General features: G+C 39.9%; 1 protein-coding gene across 4 annotated transcripts; it reads right to left on the bottom strand.

The window, feature by feature from the left end:
* Positions 1-2,278: 2,278 nt before the first annotated feature.
* On the bottom strand, positions 2,279-23,793 carry klhl24a (kelch-like family member 24a). 4 transcript variants are annotated; one of them, XM_037787321.1, is made up of 8 exons: positions 23,535-23,793; positions 21,452-21,570; positions 20,513-21,360; positions 18,207-18,391; positions 13,320-13,438; positions 7,010-7,198; positions 5,715-5,903; positions 2,279-5,604 (listed from the first exon to the last, which is right to left on the bottom strand). In XM_037787321.1, the coding sequence occupies exons 2-8, from the start codon at positions 21,524-21,526 to the stop codon at positions 5,404-5,406; spliced, it is 1,806 nt and encodes a 601-aa protein (XP_037643249.1). In that variant the 5' UTR covers positions 21,527-21,570; positions 23,535-23,793; the 3' UTR covers positions 2,279-5,403. The 4 variants fall into 4 exon arrangements, with proteins under 4 accessions (XP_037643249.1, XP_037643251.1, XP_037643250.1 ...); XM_037787323.1 differs by having other exon boundaries at positions 20,513-21,357; XM_037787322.1 differs by having other exon boundaries at positions 23,540-23,793.
* Positions 23,794-23,884: the final 91 nt, after the last annotated feature.

Genomic DNA, 23,884 nt, shown 5'->3' with positions numbered 1-23,884 from the left:
AAAACATTTGAACATTGTGATGAAGGTAACACAGTTTATAGTCTAAGTATATAGTATATAAGTCTAATGCAGTGAGGGACAAAGAGCAAATGTTCTATGGAGTATAAGTGCCACATTGAGGGAAAAAACATCTGAGATTTACAGAATAAAGTCATAATATTACGGAAAAAAAGTCGTAATATTACGAGAATAAAGTCATAACTTTAAGAGAAAAAAAATAACAGGTAAAATTACTACTTTATAATATTATGACTTTAATCTCATAATATTACGACTTTTTTCTTGTAAGCCTATAACTTTATTCTCATAATCTCAGATTTATTTTTTTTCCTCAATGTGGCCCTAATACTCCGTCGTACCGTCGTACCATAGACCTACAATAATGATAAATAAAAATGAAAATGTAAACAAAAAACAGTTCATTTATAAAAATCCACAGAGAGCCACTGGAGAGGGGCTAAAGTGCCGCATGTTGCAGACCCCTGGTATAAACCAAGTATGCCTAAGCATAATTTTGTTAAGTATATCTCGGATAAGTACATGAAAAGTAAACTGAAAGCATACTCTTATTTTAAGTTTAAAAGAAGTATACTAATAGCACACTTGAATAAACATCTTTTTGGTAAGGGTATGGCAGAATTATGACTACAAACATGCACATATGCTTGCTTTTAAACCAGGATAGTAGCTATGGCTATAGACCTATATGTATTACTGCTATTCATCTTACATGTTGAAGCTTGACAGCACTGTCAGGCTACGTGCCATGAACCAGAAAACACGTGACAAGATGTGGAACAAGTTTCTGATGAGCACATTTAAGGTGATCAGGAACGGGATCGCATCCACATTCCACATCCTTAACATCATCTAGCTCTCTTTGCTTCAGGCCTCTCCATTGTTGCTTCAATTAAGTTATCAATAGGAAAGTCTTTGTTATGCACACAGAGCTTCATTTGAACCACACAAAAACATCAACATTAGATGGCAAAAAGGGTTTTATAGTTATTCATAGTTCTGACACATTTCCAAAAGTATTTCTAACTATTACGTTGCAATGCCCTCGCAATGGATCAGCTTCTCATTGTACTCACATTTCTTGGCAAAGGGCATATTTATTCTTTTTTGTTTATTGCTTTTTTTTTTTAAAGTCCAATCAGCCTCCATCCACAGTAAAAAAAATATATATATTTAAATAAAAAAAAAGAAATGTCCTCTCTTGCAGCAATGTGGATTTTGGACACATTTATAAAAAGGTCTCATTTGCCAAGAGATACTTTACATGCACCACATAGTTTCCTTGTCTGTTGGATATCAATATACATCACTGTGGTAGCATTAGGAAATTCTATACTATTCAAAAGTAGGTCAGTTAGACATTGAGACCAGAGTAATGAAGTCTTCCACTGTATCCCACTTATTTGTTTGTGGCTTTCACCATGGAGGATGCGTTTGTGGGAGAGGTCACAGTATGCTGCCACTGCCAAATATCTGACACAAACTTAGATATACAGTGTTTTCCTGTCTGTGATTATGTGTGAATAGTGTGTAATGTTAAACTCTTTCCACATTGTGTAGTGTCAATGTGCCCATAAGAATCTGCGAGGAGAATATTTGTGGTTTTCATTCAACCAAATCACAATATGCAGTATATAAATCACCACATAAGACAAAACAATAGGGCCTTATGAATGTTTATTGCAGCATGAGTTGCTCAATCCTAGCTTGAAACAGTGTGGCTGGGTTTATATACTGTTTTCTTGTTCAACACAATGGCTCATTAAAACATCACCACCATGATTGATTCATCACTGGAGCAGATTACAGAAAGTTTGATATGACCTCATGTCGTATTTCTTGTAGTTGTAATCTGTGATGCTTTCATTGAAATCTGTGGTGTGGTTGGTGGTGCTGTGGGTTCAATTATTTAGTATAATCACTTCTTTTCTTCCACATTTTTATGGTGTGAAGACCAAATGTGTGTGCTAATATTATAAAATATGAAACATCCTATCACGTCCAGCACCCACAACTCAAAGCTTAGTTTAAAAAAAATAATTATAATCAGGACATCTCTCTTATTTTAATATCAAAAGCTGGCATGAAGATGATCCACACACCACCGCTTTTACATTAGAAGTTGACCGTGCATTGAAATACAGATGTCAATTAAAGAAATATATCTACAAAAATATTGTACAGAACTTGTCAAAATTAAAATTGAATGTGCAATTTTAAAAACTCTTGCCATTTTTTACTGATGAGACAGGCCATAAGCGTTGGTACGGAAAGAAAAACTTTATTGATGTTTCTCTCACACGAGTCAACCATTACATTTCAACATACTGCAGTTTACAAAAATCCAAAGCTTCCTCACAGTTAAACAAAAGAGCGTCTGAGGAGAAAGCGGTGTTAAAATATCACATCACATCCAATAAGAAAATATCAAAATTATGTAATTTAATCTCCCACTTGTCATTCATTTATTCAGGCAAATACAGGGCAGCTTTCTGCAATTAACACATTATTAAACCCCCGCCCATCTTTGCATGCAGGCGCAATTTACCCATTGGCATTTTTCAACAAGGTCACCTTTCAGATTGAATCTAATCCACTTTGGTTTAAATCTGCATTCACATCAAAATCCATCAATCCACTTTTAACGCTCAGCACTTCGGGATTTAATTTAAGGCATGCCATTTACATGCAAGGTGAACTTACAAACGGTCCAACAACAATCACAAGAAAAAAATCAATAATAAAAACAATGAATATTCTTATCAAAGCAAACAATGAACGAACAACGTATGAAGGCCTCTACATGGCTAATTATGAAAAATCAACATAACGTGTTGTTATGTGTAAATACTCAATGAAATCACAGACGCACACACACTCAATTTCTCTCGCTCTCTCTCACTATCTAATTCCCTTCAACTCGTTTGCTTTTCCACATTCTTGCCCCTCAGCGTCCTCTCGCTGGCCTCCTGAGTTAACCCTAAGTGGGCCTGAGGATGTTTTCTTTTCAGCCGGTACTTCTGCTGAAGACCTGACCGGACTCATCTTTCTGAGAAAACGTCTGGAGGATGGTTTAAGCTGAAATACCAACCACCTGTTTTTGTTATTGTGACTGACAGACAGTAGCACAATCTCTGATGTTCTTAGGCTGCGTATTATTATGAAGTTACACATTGTTAGACAGTAACAAACGTACAAACCCACTGACCCCTAACTGTTTTAACCTAAAATGTAAAGCCCTAACTCTCTCTTGAAATTGTTCTCTTGTAGCAGTTGTTGTTTTTGTTAGAACATCAGAGCCATAGCAGGTAGCGGCCAATAGGAGGAGCTGACAGGCCCTTTCACTGTCTCTTCCATACGTCACATGAAAGCAAAGAACATTTACTGATACAGTAAAAAAAGAAAAGAAAATCATTGTTGTATAATTCTACATTTAACAGGATTCTGTCAAAGTGCACAATTGGGGCTTTCGGTTGCAGAAAAAACTCAATATGCAACCAAGAAGAGATACATTTAAATACAAGAAAACATATTAATGTTATATTCACAGCAATACCTCTAGTCTAACGCCTACTGTAGTAAAAGGTGACTTTTACACACCATGAGCCACATCATCCAAATCCACGTCATTCAGAACATGCACAACTGGAGGTATCTACGGTTACCCCGAGTTACATCTTTACATGTAAGCGCACAGGTGAGAGGTGCCGCCATCAGTGTGAAAGTCGTACAATGCTTACGCTAGATGTGGCTCCGACACATCCAGATTGAGTCGTAAAAGTCACACACATACATACACACCATACATGCACACCACTTATTCAGAGCAGTCTTCGAGTTTGATCTCCAAAGGCTTCTCACAGCTACAAAACCACCCACGAGCCCAGTACACCAATGATCTAACATTGATATGAAATAGACACACTAAAGCTACTTATAATACAGTAAACATCCAATCGTAAAAAAAAGTATAACTTAAAAAAATAATAATAAAATGTCAGTAATGAGTGTAATAATAATAATAATTAAAATGGAGCAAAAATAAAGCTTAAAAAGGGAGATATCAAAATGTGAGGTGATGGCACAGCTGGAGGTTGGAAAAGGGAAACGCACAGAGGAAGTGGAACTAAGTGATAAGTGGAGGAAACAAGAGGGCAGAGCTAACAGTGGCTACGTTCCAATATTTTGGTACAGCCTCCGCTCTTTATCTCGTAACTCCGCTCCAGGTCAACGGGCGAGAGCAACTTATACTCAAAATCACTGATACTGTGGGAGGACAGCTGGCTGACTGTTCACCACATTGTTATCAGGTTGTTTTTAGTATCAAGGAAAAGAGTTTAAAAAAGGAGGACGTTTTTAATGTTCTTTACCAGTATTGTGCTGTATTGTATGTACGTATCCGCATGGAGTGCATTGGGTACAAGGTCGGATATCCGACCTGGCTACTCATCTGTCAGGCAAAAATAGATATCATATAATTTTTCCTCTGCTGGCACATCATCCTTCGCTCATTATTGTCAGAGCGATTTTTCAATTTTTGTCTTATGGCATTGTTTTTGTTCATCAGAACTATCTGAGATCTCCAAGTGAGGTTCATTTGCACAGTAATAAAAGCACAGTGTTGGGAAGTTCACTTTCAAACTGATTACCTGCTTGGAAGCACTATCAAAATAAAATTATTAAAACTTACTAATGTTATTAGGAGTTTTCAGATAGTATTACATTATTCAAATATGCCAAATATTGTTATATAGAAAGATCAGTGTTTCTTCTTTTTTTTCTTTGACAATGTGTACAAATGTTACAATTTATGTGGTAAAATACTCTGAACTTTTACCTACTTAGCTTTTCATGGAGTTATCAACCACATTGGTTTCCTTCAGTGAACCTGATGGGATAAGGTTGAAAGCTCTGTGAAAAGCTAAGTAAGTGAACCATATTGTTACCACAGATATGTGATCCTAATGTTAAGAATGAATCTATTTTTTTAAATTTATTTTACCCTTATCAGTTTCCTTTACTTCTGTCATATATGATTCATTACTTCCCAACCTTATGCAGTCACTGCTAATGCAAGGCACATTGATCTGACTCCACTTTAGCTCAGGTTACAGACAAGTCATTAACATTGTCAACCGCTGAGCATTTCCACAGAAGGGCCATAACGACAGTATGCAACAGCGAAAGATTCACAGCAACACAGTGAGTATTGCTACATGATGCTGTGAGAAAACAAATTAGCTCAACAGTATTGAGCTACTTAATGTGCCTGTTATAAAGAAGTGTGTGATTGTGTTGTGCATGGGGTGAACTTGAAGAGCTTAAGTTTCAAAGAGTTTAAGTTCTTTAGTGTGTGTGTGTGTGTGTGTGTGTGCTTGTTTATGGTCAGGTCCTGTGGTATTTGTCATTGTAGCGGTGGATGGTTACACATCCGTGGTAGGAGATCGGCCGCGGCATGGCTGCCACTCCTGTGATGATGCCCGATGACGGGTCGTAACACAGGATGGTGTCTGTTGCTTCGCCACTTTCCCCTCTGCCGCCGAGGATGAAGATCTTGCCGTTGCACACGGACATGCCACAGCTCTCCTGCAGCGAGAGAGAGAGAGAGACAGAAATTAGAGGCGGCAGCTTCAGAGGATTCTCGCAGGTGAATTCAAACAGTCTGTTCCTCGAGTGATGTGCATTGAATCTATTACCTGTTTGTTAAAGGTGTGAACCACGTGCATCCAGTAGTCCTCTGCGGGGTCGTAGCAGAATATGGACTTGGTGAGACCGCCGCACACGTAGACCAGGCCGTTGAGGGACACTGCTGTGATACAGCGCTTGGCAATGGGGATGTTGGCCCGCAGTAACCAAGTGTCTTCCTCTGGATCGTAGCACTGAACCTGTAAGATACAGTTACATGTGGTTAGTTGTGTTTTACTGTGGTTAAAGAAAGAAGAAGAAAGACTCCATGTGGTGGGAGATAGTTGTTGAATAGAAAAAAATATGTAGCTCATTTTACTGTCTGTTCTGTGGGCTGACTTGAGTTTGACTCTGTGTGGTTTTGCATACAATCCAAGCATTTTCTCACCCACGTCTCTTTTTAAATAGCCTCCTTCCAAACAGTGTTGTCTCTGACTGCAGCTAGCGTGAACAACACACTCCTTTAGGATCAATGTGAATGACGCCTTTAGGAAACTCCAGAGATAAGTAGCTCAAAGCATGAACTCTAGTCCCTTCAGGCCACGTAGAGCCAGGTACAAATAGTCAGCCATGCTGTATTAACTCTTATCAGACTGACTCCCTGCCTGTGGACGCACGTTTTCTAACCCGCAGACATAAACAAACATATCAGCTGTTCCATTGAGGAAAAAAAAGCTTCCACTAAGGTTTGGTTTCCTGCGAAGGCCACTGTCTCCCTGTTTACTACCAGTGACAGGCTGTCAGTCAAAACAATGAAACTATTTCAGGATAGCTGGTCAAGTCCTGATCTCTAGGCTAAAATCATTTAGTCAATTCTTGGTGACACAGGAAGCTTTATTTTATTAAGGAAAATTGTATCTTTCAGGGATAGCCCACAGCAGTTGACTAGGCTTTCTTTGTTTCTTCAGTTGCCAGTAGAAAGGAGCATAAGTATGTGCTATTAATGTTCATCATTCATCTAAAATATATATATTATACTGTACGCGGGCAATATTTCTTTCCATTTACTTTTCCAATGAAGGAAAGACTAGAATCATATTTTACATTTTACGTTGCGTTTTTCTTTTTTTTCTTTTTATTATTAACAAACAAGAAACTTTAGCTTGTAATTTATTAGCCTGTCTTGAAAAGAAGTCAAGTTACTGTTCAAATAACCCACTGAAAAGCCCACTTTGAAAAAAGACCTGCATTTGCACATCCCTTGCATCTCTAAGGTATAATCACTGAAATCTGAGACAAAAGCACCTCAGCTGTCATCACTATGTGCTTAAGTGTGCGGTTAGGGCAGCACACATCTGCTTCCCACCTTGTCTGAACAAGTGTCATCGTCTGGCCCTCCTCCTATGACGAAGAGCTTGCCAGCACAGCTGGCCACGGCCGGAGAGCTGACCGCCTCTTTCATGTGAGCCACCTCTGTCCAGCGGTTGGAGAAGCAGTCGTAACACTCCACACTGCTCAGGCGGCTCTGCCCATCGTAGCCACCGACCGCGTAGACCTGAGGACAGACACACAATCATATTTGGATTAGAGGAGGAGTTGAGATTACCACCTTGGAACAACTGATGTGCGCCACTGGGTTTTTACGCAGAGCTAGATCATGAAATTGAGAGTTTAGGGAAGTTATGAGTTGTGTTTAGGTGTGATATATACTTTTCAACATACACCATGTACACAGAAACACATACGCATTCACTATAAGAGTATTCATGTGTACTAGTATCTCCGTCAGTACTCAGAGAACCAGTCTATCAGGTGCACATGGAAGATGAAGTACTGCTTGTAAACAAGCACCATTGTCTGTGACCTCGTTGTTCTTATATCCGTAAACACTGGATCCCTGCAGGCACCAGTGCATTTGCTTACCTTGAACTTGTGTTATAATTAACTGGACAGTAAATCAAACTGGAAAAAGAACACCAGTGTTGTATTCAAACAGGCCCAGTCAAGACTATTCTTCTTGAGGAAGATTCAATCCTTTGATATCAGCAAGAAGCTTCTTCATGTTTTTTTAATCAGGGGATCTAGTGTCCTCATTTATGTTTTTTTTATGTATTAAAAGAGAACAAGGGCCATATTAATAAAGGTTCTGTATTTTGAAGGCCATCCATTACAGGGTGGTCATTCAGTGAGCGATGCCTCAGAGGGTATTTTGTTCCAGCAGCGATCTGATATCTTTTAATGAACCCTTTTAAATGTGGTCTTTAGATGTAGCATCTTTCAGCTGTTAATCATGTCTCTCAAATGGCTCTTTGTGGCGTTATTCATTTGTTGTGCTGTGTATCTGTTGTGTGCTGTGATTGTAATGTCTATATTGTTTACTGTATGTATGAGTCGATTCGGTGGGAAATGAGTTTCCCCATTAGGGATTAATAAATCTTTCTTATCTAATCTAATCAAAATCTGTTATTTTATACTAATAATTTACTAATCAAAACAATATCAGTCAATGGTGTTGATTTCCAAGTTGGTTGATTAAGTGCTATCCCAAGCCATTTTGTGGATAATTAAATCTGAACCACTAACAATAACAAAAACATAAACCTTACTAGAAGCTAAAGCATTTACAAACAGGAGAATTGTGTTGACATAAGATATGCATATACACATATAAGTGCCTTGTGGTTACACAAACTACCCGCCCGGAGTGCAACGGATGGCAAAATAAGAAAGAAATTGGGAACATGAGCATGAAGAGTGGGAAAAAAGGTGGTGGAAGGTAGAGATGTATGGTAAACATCTATTTCCTCAATTAACTGAAAGGAGATCATGTGACAAGCACGCACTACTGGTTATTATGAGCATAGCACCGCTCATCAACACACTGGTTTGATGCAACAGAAAACCTTCAGGCTGTTCCTGTCTCTCCACATAATCTGGAGCAAAAACAAGTACAGAGGAGAGACAGAGACAGAGAGAGAGACAGAGAGAGAGGGGTGAAGAGAAAAGAGAGAAACAAAGACACAAAAAAATTGGAGGGAAAAACAAGGAACAAAAAGACGGAAGTGGATGGGACACATGGAGATTTGCATTCAACACCTGGGCTAATTAGATAGCACTACCACCTTTTTCAACTGATAAGTTGAAAAAGAGAGAAAAACAACCTTTATGAACTTGTTCACTCTTTCTCTCTCTCTCTCTTAACATCTCAGGCGGTGGTTTCAAAATAACTGTTTTCAATGACAACAACAGGCAAATGGCAGCTTCCGCGCTGTAATTCACAGAATAAGACTATCGGCACGTAGGCCAACTGAAATGTGTTGATTTTAATACTCTATGTTGATACAGCTTATAACAAATGTTAAATGCAAGAGCAACATGTGGAGAGGTTACTGTAGGTCACCCTTTATTTTCACTGTCATGCACTTTTAAGCCACATGGGTTGTATTTGCGCAGTTTTAGAGGTTTGTTCCTCCATAATAAAATGGGGGTTAAAAAGAGTTAAAGAGTTTTGTTTGTGGTGCTAAACGTATTGGAAAACTAGAGACCATCTTGCGATGGGAGCACACCAGCCGCGACGCCAAATCGGGCGTCCTACTTTTACTACTAATGATCCTCTACCTTCCGCCCTTGCTCAGACCATCTTCAAACTCGGCCTTCATAAATATCTGAACACACATGTGTTGTTCCTTTTTATATGATTGAAGAATTACCTGTTTATCAGAACTGTAGAAAGTTATTGTTTGTTATTCAAACATTATAAATATGTTTGAATTTTATATTCTTTATGCAGCCAGTAAACACAGTAAATCAATAAATGGCAGGGGAATAAAATAGGTTTTCACATTGCCGTTTCTGACATGGTGAGGTAACAGATAGCTTGGGCAGCAGCTGCTTGGCCTGACTGATTCAAACTACAGATTTCCAAAACAAAACCGCTTTAAATTGGATTTCATTTGTTAGAAATCTAGGGGAAACCTGGTATGTCAAATACTGTGTGTCAACTTCAGTTAAAATACTAAACAAGCAGCTCATTTGATCTCAACTACAGGGCTGTATTTCATAATTTGGGTGAACTGACCCTTTAATGCCCCATTTAGGAATCTAGCTTGGTTGAAGAGTGGAAGTGGGGGTTGGGGGGGAATACATCACTCTTCTCTTCACCCTCACTCGATAAAACACCCCACATGGTTTCGACACACCGTTAAAGTGTAAGTGAATCAATATATGTGCATTCAACATTAGCTCGATGATGGTAGCACATACTCTATACCGACTCGAGGTATGGGGCTATCACATAAGCACTAAGCCAAACATGATTCACGACTCTCTGAGGAGGACACACTTGCTAACCACCGAACAAGCATATTCACGACTTATTTTATGACCGCGCTCAAACACTGGCGACGGCTGAATGATTACCTCTACTTAACATGCGGAGAGGTGAGAAGAAGTAGTGGCCACGAGAGGGGAAAACAACATAGGAGAATAGAGAGAAAGCTAGAGAGAGACGGACTGACAGAGAGACAAAGAGAGAGAGAAACATTATGATAGATGAGAACAGCCGTCTCCAAGTGCAGCCACAACAGGGAGAGGAAAACAAGTGGTGACCTATTTTTGCTTTCTACTCTATGGAAACAGGACCAGTCCAACAGGACATCACAGAATATGTGTGTGTGTTCTTGTACTTTGATCCCTGTAAGAACCAGCTTTAGAAGTTTAGACTTAAGGTTGTGGCAAGGACTAAGTGAGTGGATGTAGTAAATGGAAGGTCTGCACAAGTATGGTAACAACAAATGTGGGCATGCTCATGTGTACAAGTGAAAATAGATTTGTCAACTGAATATGCAAATTGTTTGAATAGTGAGTTAGTGGAAGTCGGCGTTGAGGTCTTTGCACGAAAGCATGAACATGTGCTCATTATATAGGCTTGTTTACGATCCTCAGCCTTGTTCCTCCATTTTTGCAACTGGAGCATAAGTGCGGCACATCAAAAGGGGAAATTACAGACAGAATGAGGAAATAACTGGGTTCCAAACTGGCAGAGGAGGGGGAAGAGGATTCTCAGGAAAAAAACGAGAAAGAAACCAACAGATACTGTACATTCTTAAGAGACAGATACTGTCAGTCTCTGTAAAACAAACAAAGACAGAAAGAGGAAAGTATGAAAAGGGGAAGACAAAGAAGACAAAACCATGTGTGTGACAGATACAGGAAGTGGTTGCAGACAATAATCTCTCCTGGGATATCACATCTCTGAGGAATGTGTTTTCAAGAAAGGATAAAGACTGTTTATTCTTATATACTGTGTAGCACTATACTATACTGTATGTACCACTGCCTCTTATATGTTGTGTGTTAGGTCTTGCCAGTTTAATTTCTAAATTGCAGGCCTTGGGCACATGTATAGAAATACAGTACATATTAAATGCCTTCTTATTTTTAGCATCAAATCATTTTGGCAAGAGGGTTAAGTCAGCTGCAGATCAGTAAGTTTAAACTTTGTTTTCTTCATTGTTCTATAACTTTTAGAAGTCATCTTGTTTTCACCATAACTGGATACATGATGACTCACTTTGGAGTTAATTACTGACTTTTATAGCCAGAATGTGACCCTCCAACTGATTACCTCACTGTTGTGGAGGACCTGTGTGTAGTTTGAATGCACACACGCGAGTGTTTGTTTCTGTGGCGAGGCAACTGAGCATTTTGGGTGTTGTTTGGAAGTCAGAAGAAAATCCAATACAGATTGGCCACAAGCAGAGCTCCAAAAAATACAAAGAGTATGTTTTCAGAATTGCTGCAGATAAGTCCGGCACTTTCTGACAAAGTAAATAAAGCGCTGTTTTAGCCCAAAGCTTTCCAAGAATACTTGCCATGTTCTTCACGTGTGTATACAAGCGTGTGTACTGAATGATGACTAAAGCCCACACGTGAGTTTGTGAGTGGCGTGTTAGCTCAATCATCTGTTTATGCTCTGCCTGCTTCAACCAAGACAACCAATGGCCGTTCCTCTTTACGCAACATTAAGAACAGGTAATTACAGCTCAGGAACTTTGCGTGAGGTACACATGGCATTGTTGTACGAGTGATCAACATTAGTTTTGCATTAAGATGGTCTTAAAAACAAAAGCTACAAACGAACATGCAATGCAATGAAGACAGACTTGACTATCTAGTTTAAGAACATTTCCAAACACAACATGTGGTTACAAACCTTTCACAGGTTAGGAATATATGCTGTAGGAACATGAACTGTCTTCTACAGTATACATTTACAGAGTAAGTCTGCTAAATTATGCATACGTCTGCAAACCCAGTGTGTGTTTACAGGCGTATCTCTTCTCACAGCTATGTATGGCCACTCCAGGCTTATTTGATTGCGCAGACACATAGAACATGATATGGGCTAAGCTAGTCCTTAACTTGGAAGTGTGAGGTGCTGGCACACATCCATTAAACTCCCATTGCCCTCAAACAAGAATGTCCAACCAGCCTTACTAGAGACTGTAAATAGTAACAGCTCAAGAGTAGAAGCGGTGATCGAGGAGTAAAGTATTTTCCATATGGCGGGTATGTAATGGGTGAATCAGCTGCTCTGTTCCACCAGCTAAGGAACTTGTTTATATGCCGCTTTTAAATTAAAGGCAAACTTCCTTCTCCTCTGTTGAACCTGCTCATATGTATCCGGGATGTGTGAGACGAGCTGGCACCACCAGTCGTTTACAAACCCTGGGGCGATAAACGGATGTGTCATGCACAAAAATAATATAATATGTCTCTTTGTCACGAGGCGCCCTCGTCGACCAATGTGGACGATCACTGATAAGCAAAAAGCAGGCAATAGTCTGGAATTCTTTAGTGTTTCTGCCACTGATGAGTCACTTAGGTCTAAGTTAAGACCAGATACTTAATGTCAATCATCACTAAGTATGCAAAGCCCTCGGTGTGTTTGAAAATTCCTTCAAGCCTGCAGGTAGGAGAGTATGTGCAACAGTGGGATGAGACGTGTGATTGTGAAAGGTATGAATTGAAAGCAGTCAAAAAGAGCAGGTGATTCCACAGAATTTCCTCACTGTATAAATGTCCCCTCCCCTTATGGTTTACCTTACACAAGTTAACAGGTAATAAAGCCATGGTCTTCCTTTTCCTCTGAAGCCCTCATGACTCAAATTTCAGTAAGCACACATCAGATCTTCCTGGGAAACCAACCCGTTGCTTTATTGATAGTGTACGTGCTGAATTTATACTTGTGCTGTAGCAAGAGAGCCACATATTTAGTCTCCGTAGCTGCACTGTAGTACAACCATGTGTCCGGGCTACAAGACACCTTGTGGAAAATCACCTAAATTGTAACTGACCAGCTTGGGTGGCTTGTGATTACTCTTTCTCATTTTTTGTGATCTAGCAAAAAAACAATTATACTGCAATCCTTTTGCTTACAGCGATTATAGATCCATAGTCGCTCTATATCATATAGTAAATGTAAAATGTTAACATGATTACCTGGCGGTATACGAGAGGGCCCGATAATGTACGACTCAGCTATCAAGTGTTGTGAGGGCGCCATCAACAAGTGAAATCTGCCAATGAATTATAAATAAACTCCTACACCCACGTCGGGGTAACCCTGCACCCTAATGTGGATGCATGAATCCTCCTCGGGGCTCCCTCCTTACCTTGCCCAGTAGGACGCCCATCTTGTGTCTCCAGCGGCCTTTGTTAAGAGAAGCCACTCTGATCCACAGGTTGAGCTGGGAGTTATACATCCACACGTCCCTGCTGTTGATGCGACCACCTAAAAGCAACAAGGGGCAAGCAGTTAATATTCAAGACAATAATTAATACAATGTTTGGTACAATATATTTAGCACTAGACAACTCGGATTGTTATTGTTGTCATTTGTCATCTAGTTGATCTGAGAAGTTTAAAAATAAACCTGAGCTGCTTTTGGTGAATAGCCAGCTTTGTGTGTTTATGTCAAAGTAATACTTTATCTCCTAACTGGGGCAGAGTTGTAAGTGTCTTATCTGACATTGACCTGAACTGAGTCTCCAGAGTTCACCTAGCAAATAAAAGGTTTCCTCACACACAAACATACAGCAAGTTGGCTATTTAAAGCCACAAACACACACAGTATCATGTTTAATATGAAGGTAAAGGTGTTGACAACTGTTTTTTAAATTATTTCTAAAGCAAACACACCATAATTAGAATATTTTGCGGCTAATAGAGCTACAGAAGGACTACTACTACTACCGCAGTATAATGGAGTGTCTAATCTGTTGTCTCTGAGCAAACATGCACTGAAAAAAGTTGTAGAGAATAATAACAGCCGGCACCCGGCAGCGTGACCCAGGTACATTTTTAACAAGCCCTGACATGTGTCCTCTCTTTCTCAATAACCCCACCACCACCAAACACACACACACACACACACACACACACACACACACACACACACACACCTGTCTGTTGATTCTCCACAGACTAAGGGAAAATCCAAACGTTTAAAAAAGAAAACAATGGGTGGCAGAATCTAACTTTTCAGCATAAAGGACAGGCAAAGATGTGATGAAATGTAGGTTAACCAATCAAAACCAAAGGAAACTGTGTCAAATTTAGGATAAAAAAGGGAAATGTAACATTACCTAAAAGCCATTTGAAAAAACCAGGTGAATTATGTGGCCCGCCAGATCCGTTAGCAATTATATCCACTGGCTTTTATCCAACAATAAGATCAGAAGATTTATATCTTGGAGCATGGGTGTAGCATGGATACCAACAAGACGCAAACACATAATCAGTCAGTGACAATCTGTGTTATTTCACACAGGGACTTAAATTGATCACATGGTGGTGATATCAGTTAATAAAATACAGATTATGAAAATGAATAAGAACACTCCTGCCTTCACAAAGTTAGTGTCTTCCAGAGAAGAGCAGTTTCCTATTTAACAACAGGAATTAATACATGCTAATCTCCTCAATAAAACAATTTCTCAATGTTTGTTGTGGTCTTGCCAGCAATTTGCCGTTGGGTGTTTTCTTTGTACAGAGCACATGTGGGTGGTTATATGGAGCAACGATAAAGGTATAAAGAATTCCTGCCAGTGTAAACAAAGGTGTCTAGGCCTCTTCTCTATTCACATGCAAACAAAGCAGGTAGTTTGTTTTCTGTATTGTAAGATAGCTGACAGACAGACAGACTAGACAGGTGGTTACAGCTATTAGATGCGTTTCATCCTAACAAAAAGAAAGCACCTCCTTGAAAGGTCATCTAGTGGTTATACATGGGTAATTAATGTGCAGTCCTTTTAAATAATACTATAGCACACACACGACAGGAGACAGAGGCAGGAAGTTAGTCGTAGCGTGTGTCTGCTTGATAATCTGTTGGATAGTGAAAGAGCCAGACAGTCTGCTGCCCCTGAGGCTTCTGGTTTGAAAGATTTGCATGTAGGAAGCGGGTTGAGGAGGGGCTTCAAAGACAGCCTTGCAAACCTAGAAAGCTATTTAAAAGAACTACTACCTTCAGAAGGCGGTCTTTTCTCACCAAAAACAGTCCTACTGGCTCAGATGGGGAGGACCACTGCTGCCAATCACTAGTTCTTAAGGATCAAGAGGCAGTTTTATTGGGAGGTTCCGGTATGATTTTTGTGACAGTTTTCTGAGAGTTACAAACTGCTCACAGTTCTAATGCAAAAGGTCTAGTACAGTATGTTATAACATTCCTGTTGTCTGAGAAAGCAACTAGGGATTCAGGCTACTTGTGACTAAGACGTCAAATGTGCACCCAGGGCTGCTTCCTCTTAGTGGATTAGTGAAACAATTGGTCGTTTTGGTCTTAGTAGACTAAGAATTCTTTAGTTGATTAGTAATTTTTTTGTGCTTCTTTCACGCTGAACTACTTATTTCTAGGGCTGCACAATGAACCAAAATTGTATCCAAATCGCAATATGGGCTACTGCAATTTTCAAATCACAGGATGAGGAGGAAATTGCAATATTTGTTAAAGGTGAAATGTGTGTCAAAATACCATTTTAAATTAAATATTGTCGTGCTGCCGTGCACATCATATTCTACAGATTTAAGAAAATATCTTTGTTTGGTACAGATCCCCACAAAAATCACACCATAATCATTTTAATATTTTAAAATGAAAATGAGAATAATGATGTGAAAATTATAATTTCCTCTAATATCACAAATCATATCACAATGGCAATATCAGTCAAAATAATTGCAATTACATATTTTTGGTGCATCCCTACTTATTACTAACTTATGAGCACATCTCTGGTAAACGCAAGATTTGAAGTGGTGCTTTTGTGTGATTCTTTGTGGAAAAACTCAGGTTTAAGAGATCTGTCGATTAAACTAGACAATTAGTCGACAAAATCGTATGAGTGTTAGTTGACTAAGAATTTCTTTGGTTGAGGACAGACCGTTCTTTGGTTGAGGACAGAGCTACGTGCACCCCTCCGTAATGTGTGAGGTAAGCACATGTGTTTTGCTGCTCATTAGCTGATGAGACATTATCCAAATGCGTAGCAAAGAGACATTTATTTTATGTTGCACACATTACACCAAGCTAATAAGGAGGTTTTGTACACTCAATTGAGCCATATCCTATTTAAGACCACAGCTAACTGCAGCTGTGCTAGAGACTGGAGGCCCTCCAAGGTATTTGCACCAGTTCCCAGTGTGAGGAGAAGGGCTGACAGACACGCAGACAGACAGAATGGAGCTATGTGTGGGAATATAACTGAGAGTGCAAGATCAAAAAATAAAGTTGAGAAAGGGGGATTAAATGTATCAAGGCAGTTGGGGCAACAAAGAAATAAAGTGGGGCAATGAAGATCATAACATGCTATAAAGCAGTAGTGTGTATGTATGAGTGTGTGAGACAGAGACAAGGGGGAGGGGGATATGTTGACTTTTCCAGGCAGCGCTTGAGGGTAAATTGATAGCCAATACGTGAGGACTTGGCACAGTGAGAGCAGAAAAAAAGGAAAACACTGAAGGGGGGAACTTGCTTTTTTCTCTATTTATCCTTCTTCCTTTTTTTTTTCTCTTCTCTATAGGTTTCAACTGCCATTTTTGTCCAGTAATGTTTTGCAGCTCATATGAAGCAGGTCTGAGCGTGAGCAGTCCCAGCAGGCACGTTTGAACTTCTGGAAATGCATATTCTTGGAAACTAAGTCACAAAAACCATGTCCTCCATCCAACAACCATACAAGAACTGCATCTTGTACACAGCACGTCAATGTTTGGTTTTAGCAACTACCTTCACCCTGACCTCATCAGTTAAGATGAAAGATGTAATACTATTGTCTTGTTTAATTTAGATATTGTTTCACTAAAGGAGGCTTACGCCACACTTGGCCCATGCTAAGTTCCAAAAATGCAGCAGCCTTGCCAGGAAGCAATGAGAGATATAACCTCTCAGATTTAGGTATATTCCAAGCTAATCACATCATAAACTATTGCTGGAAATCAAAAATCAAAAAGGGATGTTAGAAAGCTGCTGAACCGATGTAAAAGGTGGTGACCCTGATGATTGGCCTAGAGGAAGTGAGCTGGCCCATGAAGGCCTGCCTCAGCACTGAGCCTGGAGTTGTGCATCCAGATGTTGCTCTCATATTTTCCTTCAACTCCAACAGGCCGTCGCTGTAAAAATAACAGAGGGCAAACAGCCAGCGTGGCCCTTTCCTGCCACTGCACTGGGGGATTAGATGGCAAGCCGAGCCAAGAAAGACACTGACCATGTCACTTAAGAGTGTACTTGTGAATTTTCTTTTTATGCATGGTACAATCTCACAACAATATAGAAACTGGACTTTGTAAAATAGCATTTGTACCAAGGCTTGAAATTGACTTGAGATTTAAAGTTACTAGCCATTTTGAATGTCCAATAACCAAAGTGTTTTTCTTGAAGTAGAAACATGTATGTCATTGATTCATAAATAAATAAACTGTAAAAGTAAAAGACAACATTGGTAACCTGACAACATGATCTGCCAAAGTTAATAGATACCTTTACATAGAGTGGTGCAGGAATGAGTCCTAAAACCCGGAGTTAGCAATTTAGCACTTTCGGTTCCCTCGTCTCAAAATCAATGTTTTTTTTAATGTGTTTTTAGTTAGATGAAATAAGATCCGTGGTTAACACAAGCTTCGTTTTGTTCTACGACATAAAATACACCAATAAATACCCCACTCGTGAATTTTGAAGCCTTTATGTGTCTTAAAAAAGACATTTGCTAACAAGTGGCTAAATGACACTACAAAAAAGCCTAAAAGTGGTGTTCATTTGTGAAGATTATCTTGCTGAACAAAATGTGTGTTTGCCACAGAGCTTATTTTCTGCAATAATCCAAAACCCAATGGAAAAATCCCATTGGCTTTTTGTTGAGGGAACTAGGGCGATGGTAACTTCCTGGTTGGCCTACAAAAATACGTCATCCCCTGAACACTCTATTGCAGTTTGGTTGATGTTTATTTCAAGCCTTGATAAGACCGTGCTGTTGAATGGTTTGTAACAAATGCAGAGGGGTCTTACCTGACACCAGGATGTCATTGCGGAGGGCGCAGACAGCGTACTCTGACTTGGTGAACTCGGGTAGTTTGGCCAGTGATTTCCACTCTCCTGTGACTGGTTCGTAGCATTCGGTGTAGGGCAGATTGAAGCCCCCCACTCTCTCACAACCCCCCACCACCACTATCACCTCAGAATAGCCAGTCGACCTGTAAAAAAAAAGGGGAGCAGACGAGGTGGTGATGAAGAGGAAATAACAACACAGCTGAAGCTATTATAAAAACACAAACACTGGACGAGCATGTTTGAATTAAAAGGCTCCTTACAAGAATGTAGAGATTACAGACACGGTATCTGTTTAAAACACTGTATATCTGTTGGCAGCTTATTAAAACACTGTATATCTAGGCCTATACAAAGCTTATGAAGACATATAAACATACACATGTCAACACTAGGAGGGATTTGTAATTACAAAAGGCAGAACATTTGTGCCAGGGCAGGAACAAGAGTGATGTTTTCCACGGGAATTACTTCACTTATCTTCAAGGCAAAGTTCAATTTACAATGAAGGTATCAATCAATACAACAAAAACACTCTTGGGTTAGACTTAGGCTGAATTTCCATGATCACAAAAAGCTTTCCTATTTGGCTGTTCAACACATGCCGTGGATATGACCACATTTCCTAGGGGGAGCTAATTAACTACAGCCTCTCTTCTTATTGTACCATTCTAAAACACTGATGCCGGATAAAGACTACTAGTGGTTTATCTGTATAAAAAGAGCATGTTTCTTTGCACTCTCCCCCACATTTCTCTGACCTATGATAAAGGTCAGATGCAGGTAGAAGATTAGGGCTGTTTCACGTGCTAGTATACATCTATGAGACAGTCTAACCCAGGAGCATTATAACTTTATGTGTGTTTGCATGTGATTAATTATATTATAGAGACTTCCCAAGAGAAAAAAAAGGCGCAGATGTAGACACAGAAAGGGGAGAACCAGGCATCTGTTTTGAGCAGGAGCCGATTCGGCCCTCAGGGCAAACAAAGCTGACAGCGCGGGGACTAACTCTGCCTGATTGGCTCGCTGATCTGAACAGATCTGCCTGGATACTGACACAATGCACCTGATATACACGCCACGCCGCCTTAATAACCGACAACTGGCACTGGTGTCAGTTGTCTAACATACAAAGGCAGCTGCACTGTTGTTTGTCATACAGCAGGCTACCATATGGTCCATTTTTGTATCTCATTCATACGGTTTCAGTCAACGCCAACTTTTGTCCTTTTATCAAACACTACATCCAACTGGACACTCTTCAAACAATAAAAAACACTGGAAATAAAAGAACACATGGTAAAAAGAGAACAGGTGCGGACATTCAGAACCATCAGCAAGGTGAGTTACACTGCTGGTATGATAACAAGACTCAACATTACACGATTGCCGTTTCTTGCATCAGATCTTTTTTTTTTTCTTTACAGCTAACCGGTCTGTGTAGGAACATGCCCTTCCTCCCTTATTATCATTTCCATTTCAAAACAGGGCCACAAAACACTGCTCAGTCAATGACACACACTTGTCTGTTCATTACAATAACACTCCCCGTCTCTCTCTCTCTCTGTCTCACACACACACGCACGCACGCACAGACACAACAACCACAACACTGTCGGCTCAGGAGCACCAAGTTCATGTGCATGTTATAACCTATAGCTATACAATGTGGGATAAAAGATCAACTAATATCTTTTAAAGACATGTTTTCTTATCTCACTCTGACATCTGTCATCACAGTGTAAGAGGTGTTTTTTAACCCAACTAGACCAAACGGCTGCCAGAAAAGAAAAAAAAAAAGTTTTTTCTTTTTCAAAAGAAAAGAACTGGTGCATAACAAAGCAGAGATAACGGTCACTTCACTCGCGTGCCTGCACCACAGCATATACTGTAAGAATTTAATCAGACCAACAAATCATTCTACAGCCACAAGCCAAAAATGTTATGTCAGGATAAATGGATTGATGGATCAAAGAAGAATCTGGCGATACGATACAGGGGTTATGATTCAATATATTGCGATACTGTAAGCAAGGCGGTATATTGCAATTTTTTTAATCGAAATTTTGGAAAACTGTCATAGTATAAAGAACACATCATCGTATGCATAAAAACTTCCCTGAATTTCTGCATTTAAACACTTAATTCAAAATCTATAGTGTTTTTGAGAATCGATACAGTATCACACAGACATAATATCAAGATACTCAAGTGTATTGATATTTTCTTACACCCCATAACTAGTCAGTCAACATTTTGGTTACCTGCGTGGACGAGTTCTGGGTGACATCATTTCGTTTCCGAGCACATGGTAGCGTCTGGCCTCGTGGAGGAGCTGGTAGCACTCTGGAGCATTCTGGATGAGCTGGTCTCCCTCCACTGTCTGGACAAAGTAGTTGGGGTGCAGAAGGGGCAGGCGTACATTGTGCAGCAGGGCCTTAAGCATGGGCTTCCTGTGCTCCACACCGTGGTACACCCATCTCATCACCGCCTCAAACACCACCTCCTCCTTACCGATGGCGAGTTCGTCGCTGCCAGTGTACTCTTCCAGCTCTTCTTTGCGCAGGTCGAGGAACTCCTCGTGCTGAGCCACATCTGAGAAGTTGGCCAGGGCGTAACTGCGGCAGCGGCTGGCTAGCTGCTTCAGGGTATGGGCTTCTGCGAAGCGCTGGATGCCCAGGCAGTTGCAAGGGTCCAGCTGGTCCTCCAGGAACTTGGCGCAGGCGTCACGCAGTGTGTAGATCTGGAAGAGGCTGGAGGTCTCGAAGAGGAATTGGACATTCTCTGTGGTGATCTTGGCGCGGCCGGTGTAAACATAGGTGAGGAAAGAGTCCATCGCCTCAGCCAGGATGCCGTTGATCTCGACCAGCATTTCGCGGCTCTCGCGGTGGTCGTTGCAGAACATGGCTCTGAAGTAGGAGGAGCAGGCAGAGAGCACAGCGCGGTGGCAGGGGAACTCGCGGCCCTGCACGCTGATGACGACATCAGTGAACAGGCGGCAGTCGCGAAACTCATTAAACACCTGCAGGATGCCGTCTGAATGGGATGAGCCAGAACAGAAGTCTAAGACATCCTGGCTGGCTAAAGTTTTGGAGTCAACCTCAAACACCTGCTGAGACAACAACATGTATAAAGGTTTGTACAATTTGTGACTTTAAGTTGAAAAAGACAAACGCTGCAAGATAGAAAGCGTTAGACAGCACCTTGCGTTTGACAGCTGGTGAGTCTCTGATCCCAGAGTCCTCCCTGTTCATCCTTCTGCCCAGAATCAACACCATGGCTGCCACCTTTGACGTAGACCTTCTCTAAACTTAGAGATGATCTGAGGAGGGAGAGCAGGCAGGACAGTATTATTACACAAAAAAGGAAACATGTATCCATTAAATAAATATCCCTATATGGTATTATCACTGCATCCTATCAGATGTGATACAGGGGGATAGCCAGCAACCATATTGAGAACATTTCACCATGGACAAACAAAACACTCACAAAGCAAAAAAACAGAAAACAGAAAACATGTGAGTCCTGCAAAACAGTTTCTGCCCATAGGGTCGTGCTAAGATGTCACTGTTTAAGAAATGTAGTTTCGAAGAATGAAACCTGAGCTGCACACAAATTTGCATGACAGCTCCTCTATAGCTCATCCCTACTGCTGCTGCAAAACAGTTGTGCCCTGCAGCATAATGAACTGCATGAGATTGAAGATGACAAAGAAAAGACGCAGGCGGGAGAGAGGTTGAGCAACGCCAACCTGGTACAGGTTTGTTTCGAAAAAGAGAGGGGGGGAGGGATGCTATCATACACCACATAATCATTGTTTGAACAACAAGTGCAAAGTCAGTGCTACTGATAACCTTGAGTCATATTCTCTAAACTTGTACTGTAGCCTTTTTGTCTACTTATAGCAAACAACTATAAGGTTTCCCATGAAGTGTTTTGTTCACATCCACAAAAATTGTGTACAATTAGGAAAGCCAATTCTCAAGTTCTTGAAGATATTTCATCTACAGTCTCTTATCTATGGCCATACTGCCTGTGTTAAAGCTGGCAGCAGAGTCTGGCCTTTTCCTCTTATGAGGTCATTTACTCAGGTTATTTTTAACTGTGGCTCAAACTATTCACGTGCGTTATTATTTGCCTGCAGCAGCAGCAGCACCTCCTTGGAAGTCATGTAGGACCAGAGGACAGGTTTAGCCAGAGGTGTCTGACTCAGAAAGATTACGTTTATGACTAATACCCACACTGAGGAGGAGTACATAATGTAGAATAAAAAACAAATGACATAAACATTAACTACAGCAGATTCGATTGTGTTATGTTTTCTTACTATTTGTTGTTATCCATGAGAAATACAGTAAATTGACTGAGGCTTATGGGAAAATAATACATCATACACATCATTTTTTTTGTATTTTAAGGGTGGTTGTGGCTCAGAGGGTCACATGTCGATGTGTCCTTGAGCAAGACACTTAACCCCCAAATTGCTCCTGAAGGCATAGCCATCGGCGTGTGAATGAGATTTAGATTACATCCTGATGGGCAAAGTTGGCACCTTATAGCAGCCTCTGCCATCAGTGTTTGAATGTGTGTGTGAATGCTGACATGTAGTGTAAAGAGCTGTAACGTAGAAAAGCGCTGTATAAATGCAAGTTCAAGTCCATAATACCCACTGAGGAGGAGTAAAATTAAATAATGTAGAATAAAACAAACAACATGAACTACAGCAGATTGTGTTATGTTTGAATTCTCTTACTATTTGTTGTTATCCATGAGAAATACAGTAAATTGACAGAGGCTTATGGGAAAATAATACATCATACACAATTTTAAATATTTATATTATATTATATATATATTATTATATATAAATTATTTATATATATTATATATAATATATATATTTATTTATACATATATCTATTTATATATATATTATATTATATTTTAAACATATTTAAGCGTTGAAATAGAGCATTAATATCCCACTATTCAAGTATTAATTACAAACAATTAGGTCAAATGTATTTATGCAGTGTAATATGTGCTATATGTTGTAATTATAAGGCAGAAAACATGCTAGTTTCAGTTAATTAGACAAAGGAGACTTGCCTCGTGCCGACCCTTATTCCCTTGACAACACACTAAAAACATTAGCCAGCTTAGCCGTTACTTTACTCAACTTCAACCGGAAAGCAAAAAATAAGCTATAATTCTTAATAAAAACCCATAAAAGCATCATAAACCCGTTAACAACATACTTTATTATAGATAAAGAGCTGTTACCTTACTCAGAGGTTTCCAGATGAAGCTTCCTCTTCAGTTCAAAGTGGACAAAAACAACAACAACAAAAAAAAAGTGTGGATAAAAATATCCTGAAGGAGTTTATCAATTATCTTTTAGAATACTCGATTAGTTATGGTAAACAACAAAGCAGGCTTTTATATAGCCGGGACATTTTGACTCTCATGTGATGACAAAAACAAAGAGCTCTAACTAGCTAACAGTAAACACAGAAGCCATATATACTTGTCAGAGGAAAAAAAAAAAATCCGGCCCAGCACGCAAGACAGCTGAGTGCTGCTGGTGCATCATGGGTAATTGAGTTCAAATGATTGTTGTCGCTTACTGTTTG

The sequence above is a fragment of the Sebastes umbrosus genome, chromosome 12, assembly GCF_015220745.1.
Source record: "Sebastes umbrosus isolate fSebUmb1 chromosome 12, fSebUmb1.pri, whole genome shotgun sequence".
Classification (NCBI taxonomy): Eukaryota; Metazoa; Chordata; class Actinopteri; order Perciformes; family Sebastidae; genus Sebastes; species Sebastes umbrosus.
This window is presented reverse-complemented; position numbering and strand designations above follow the sequence as displayed.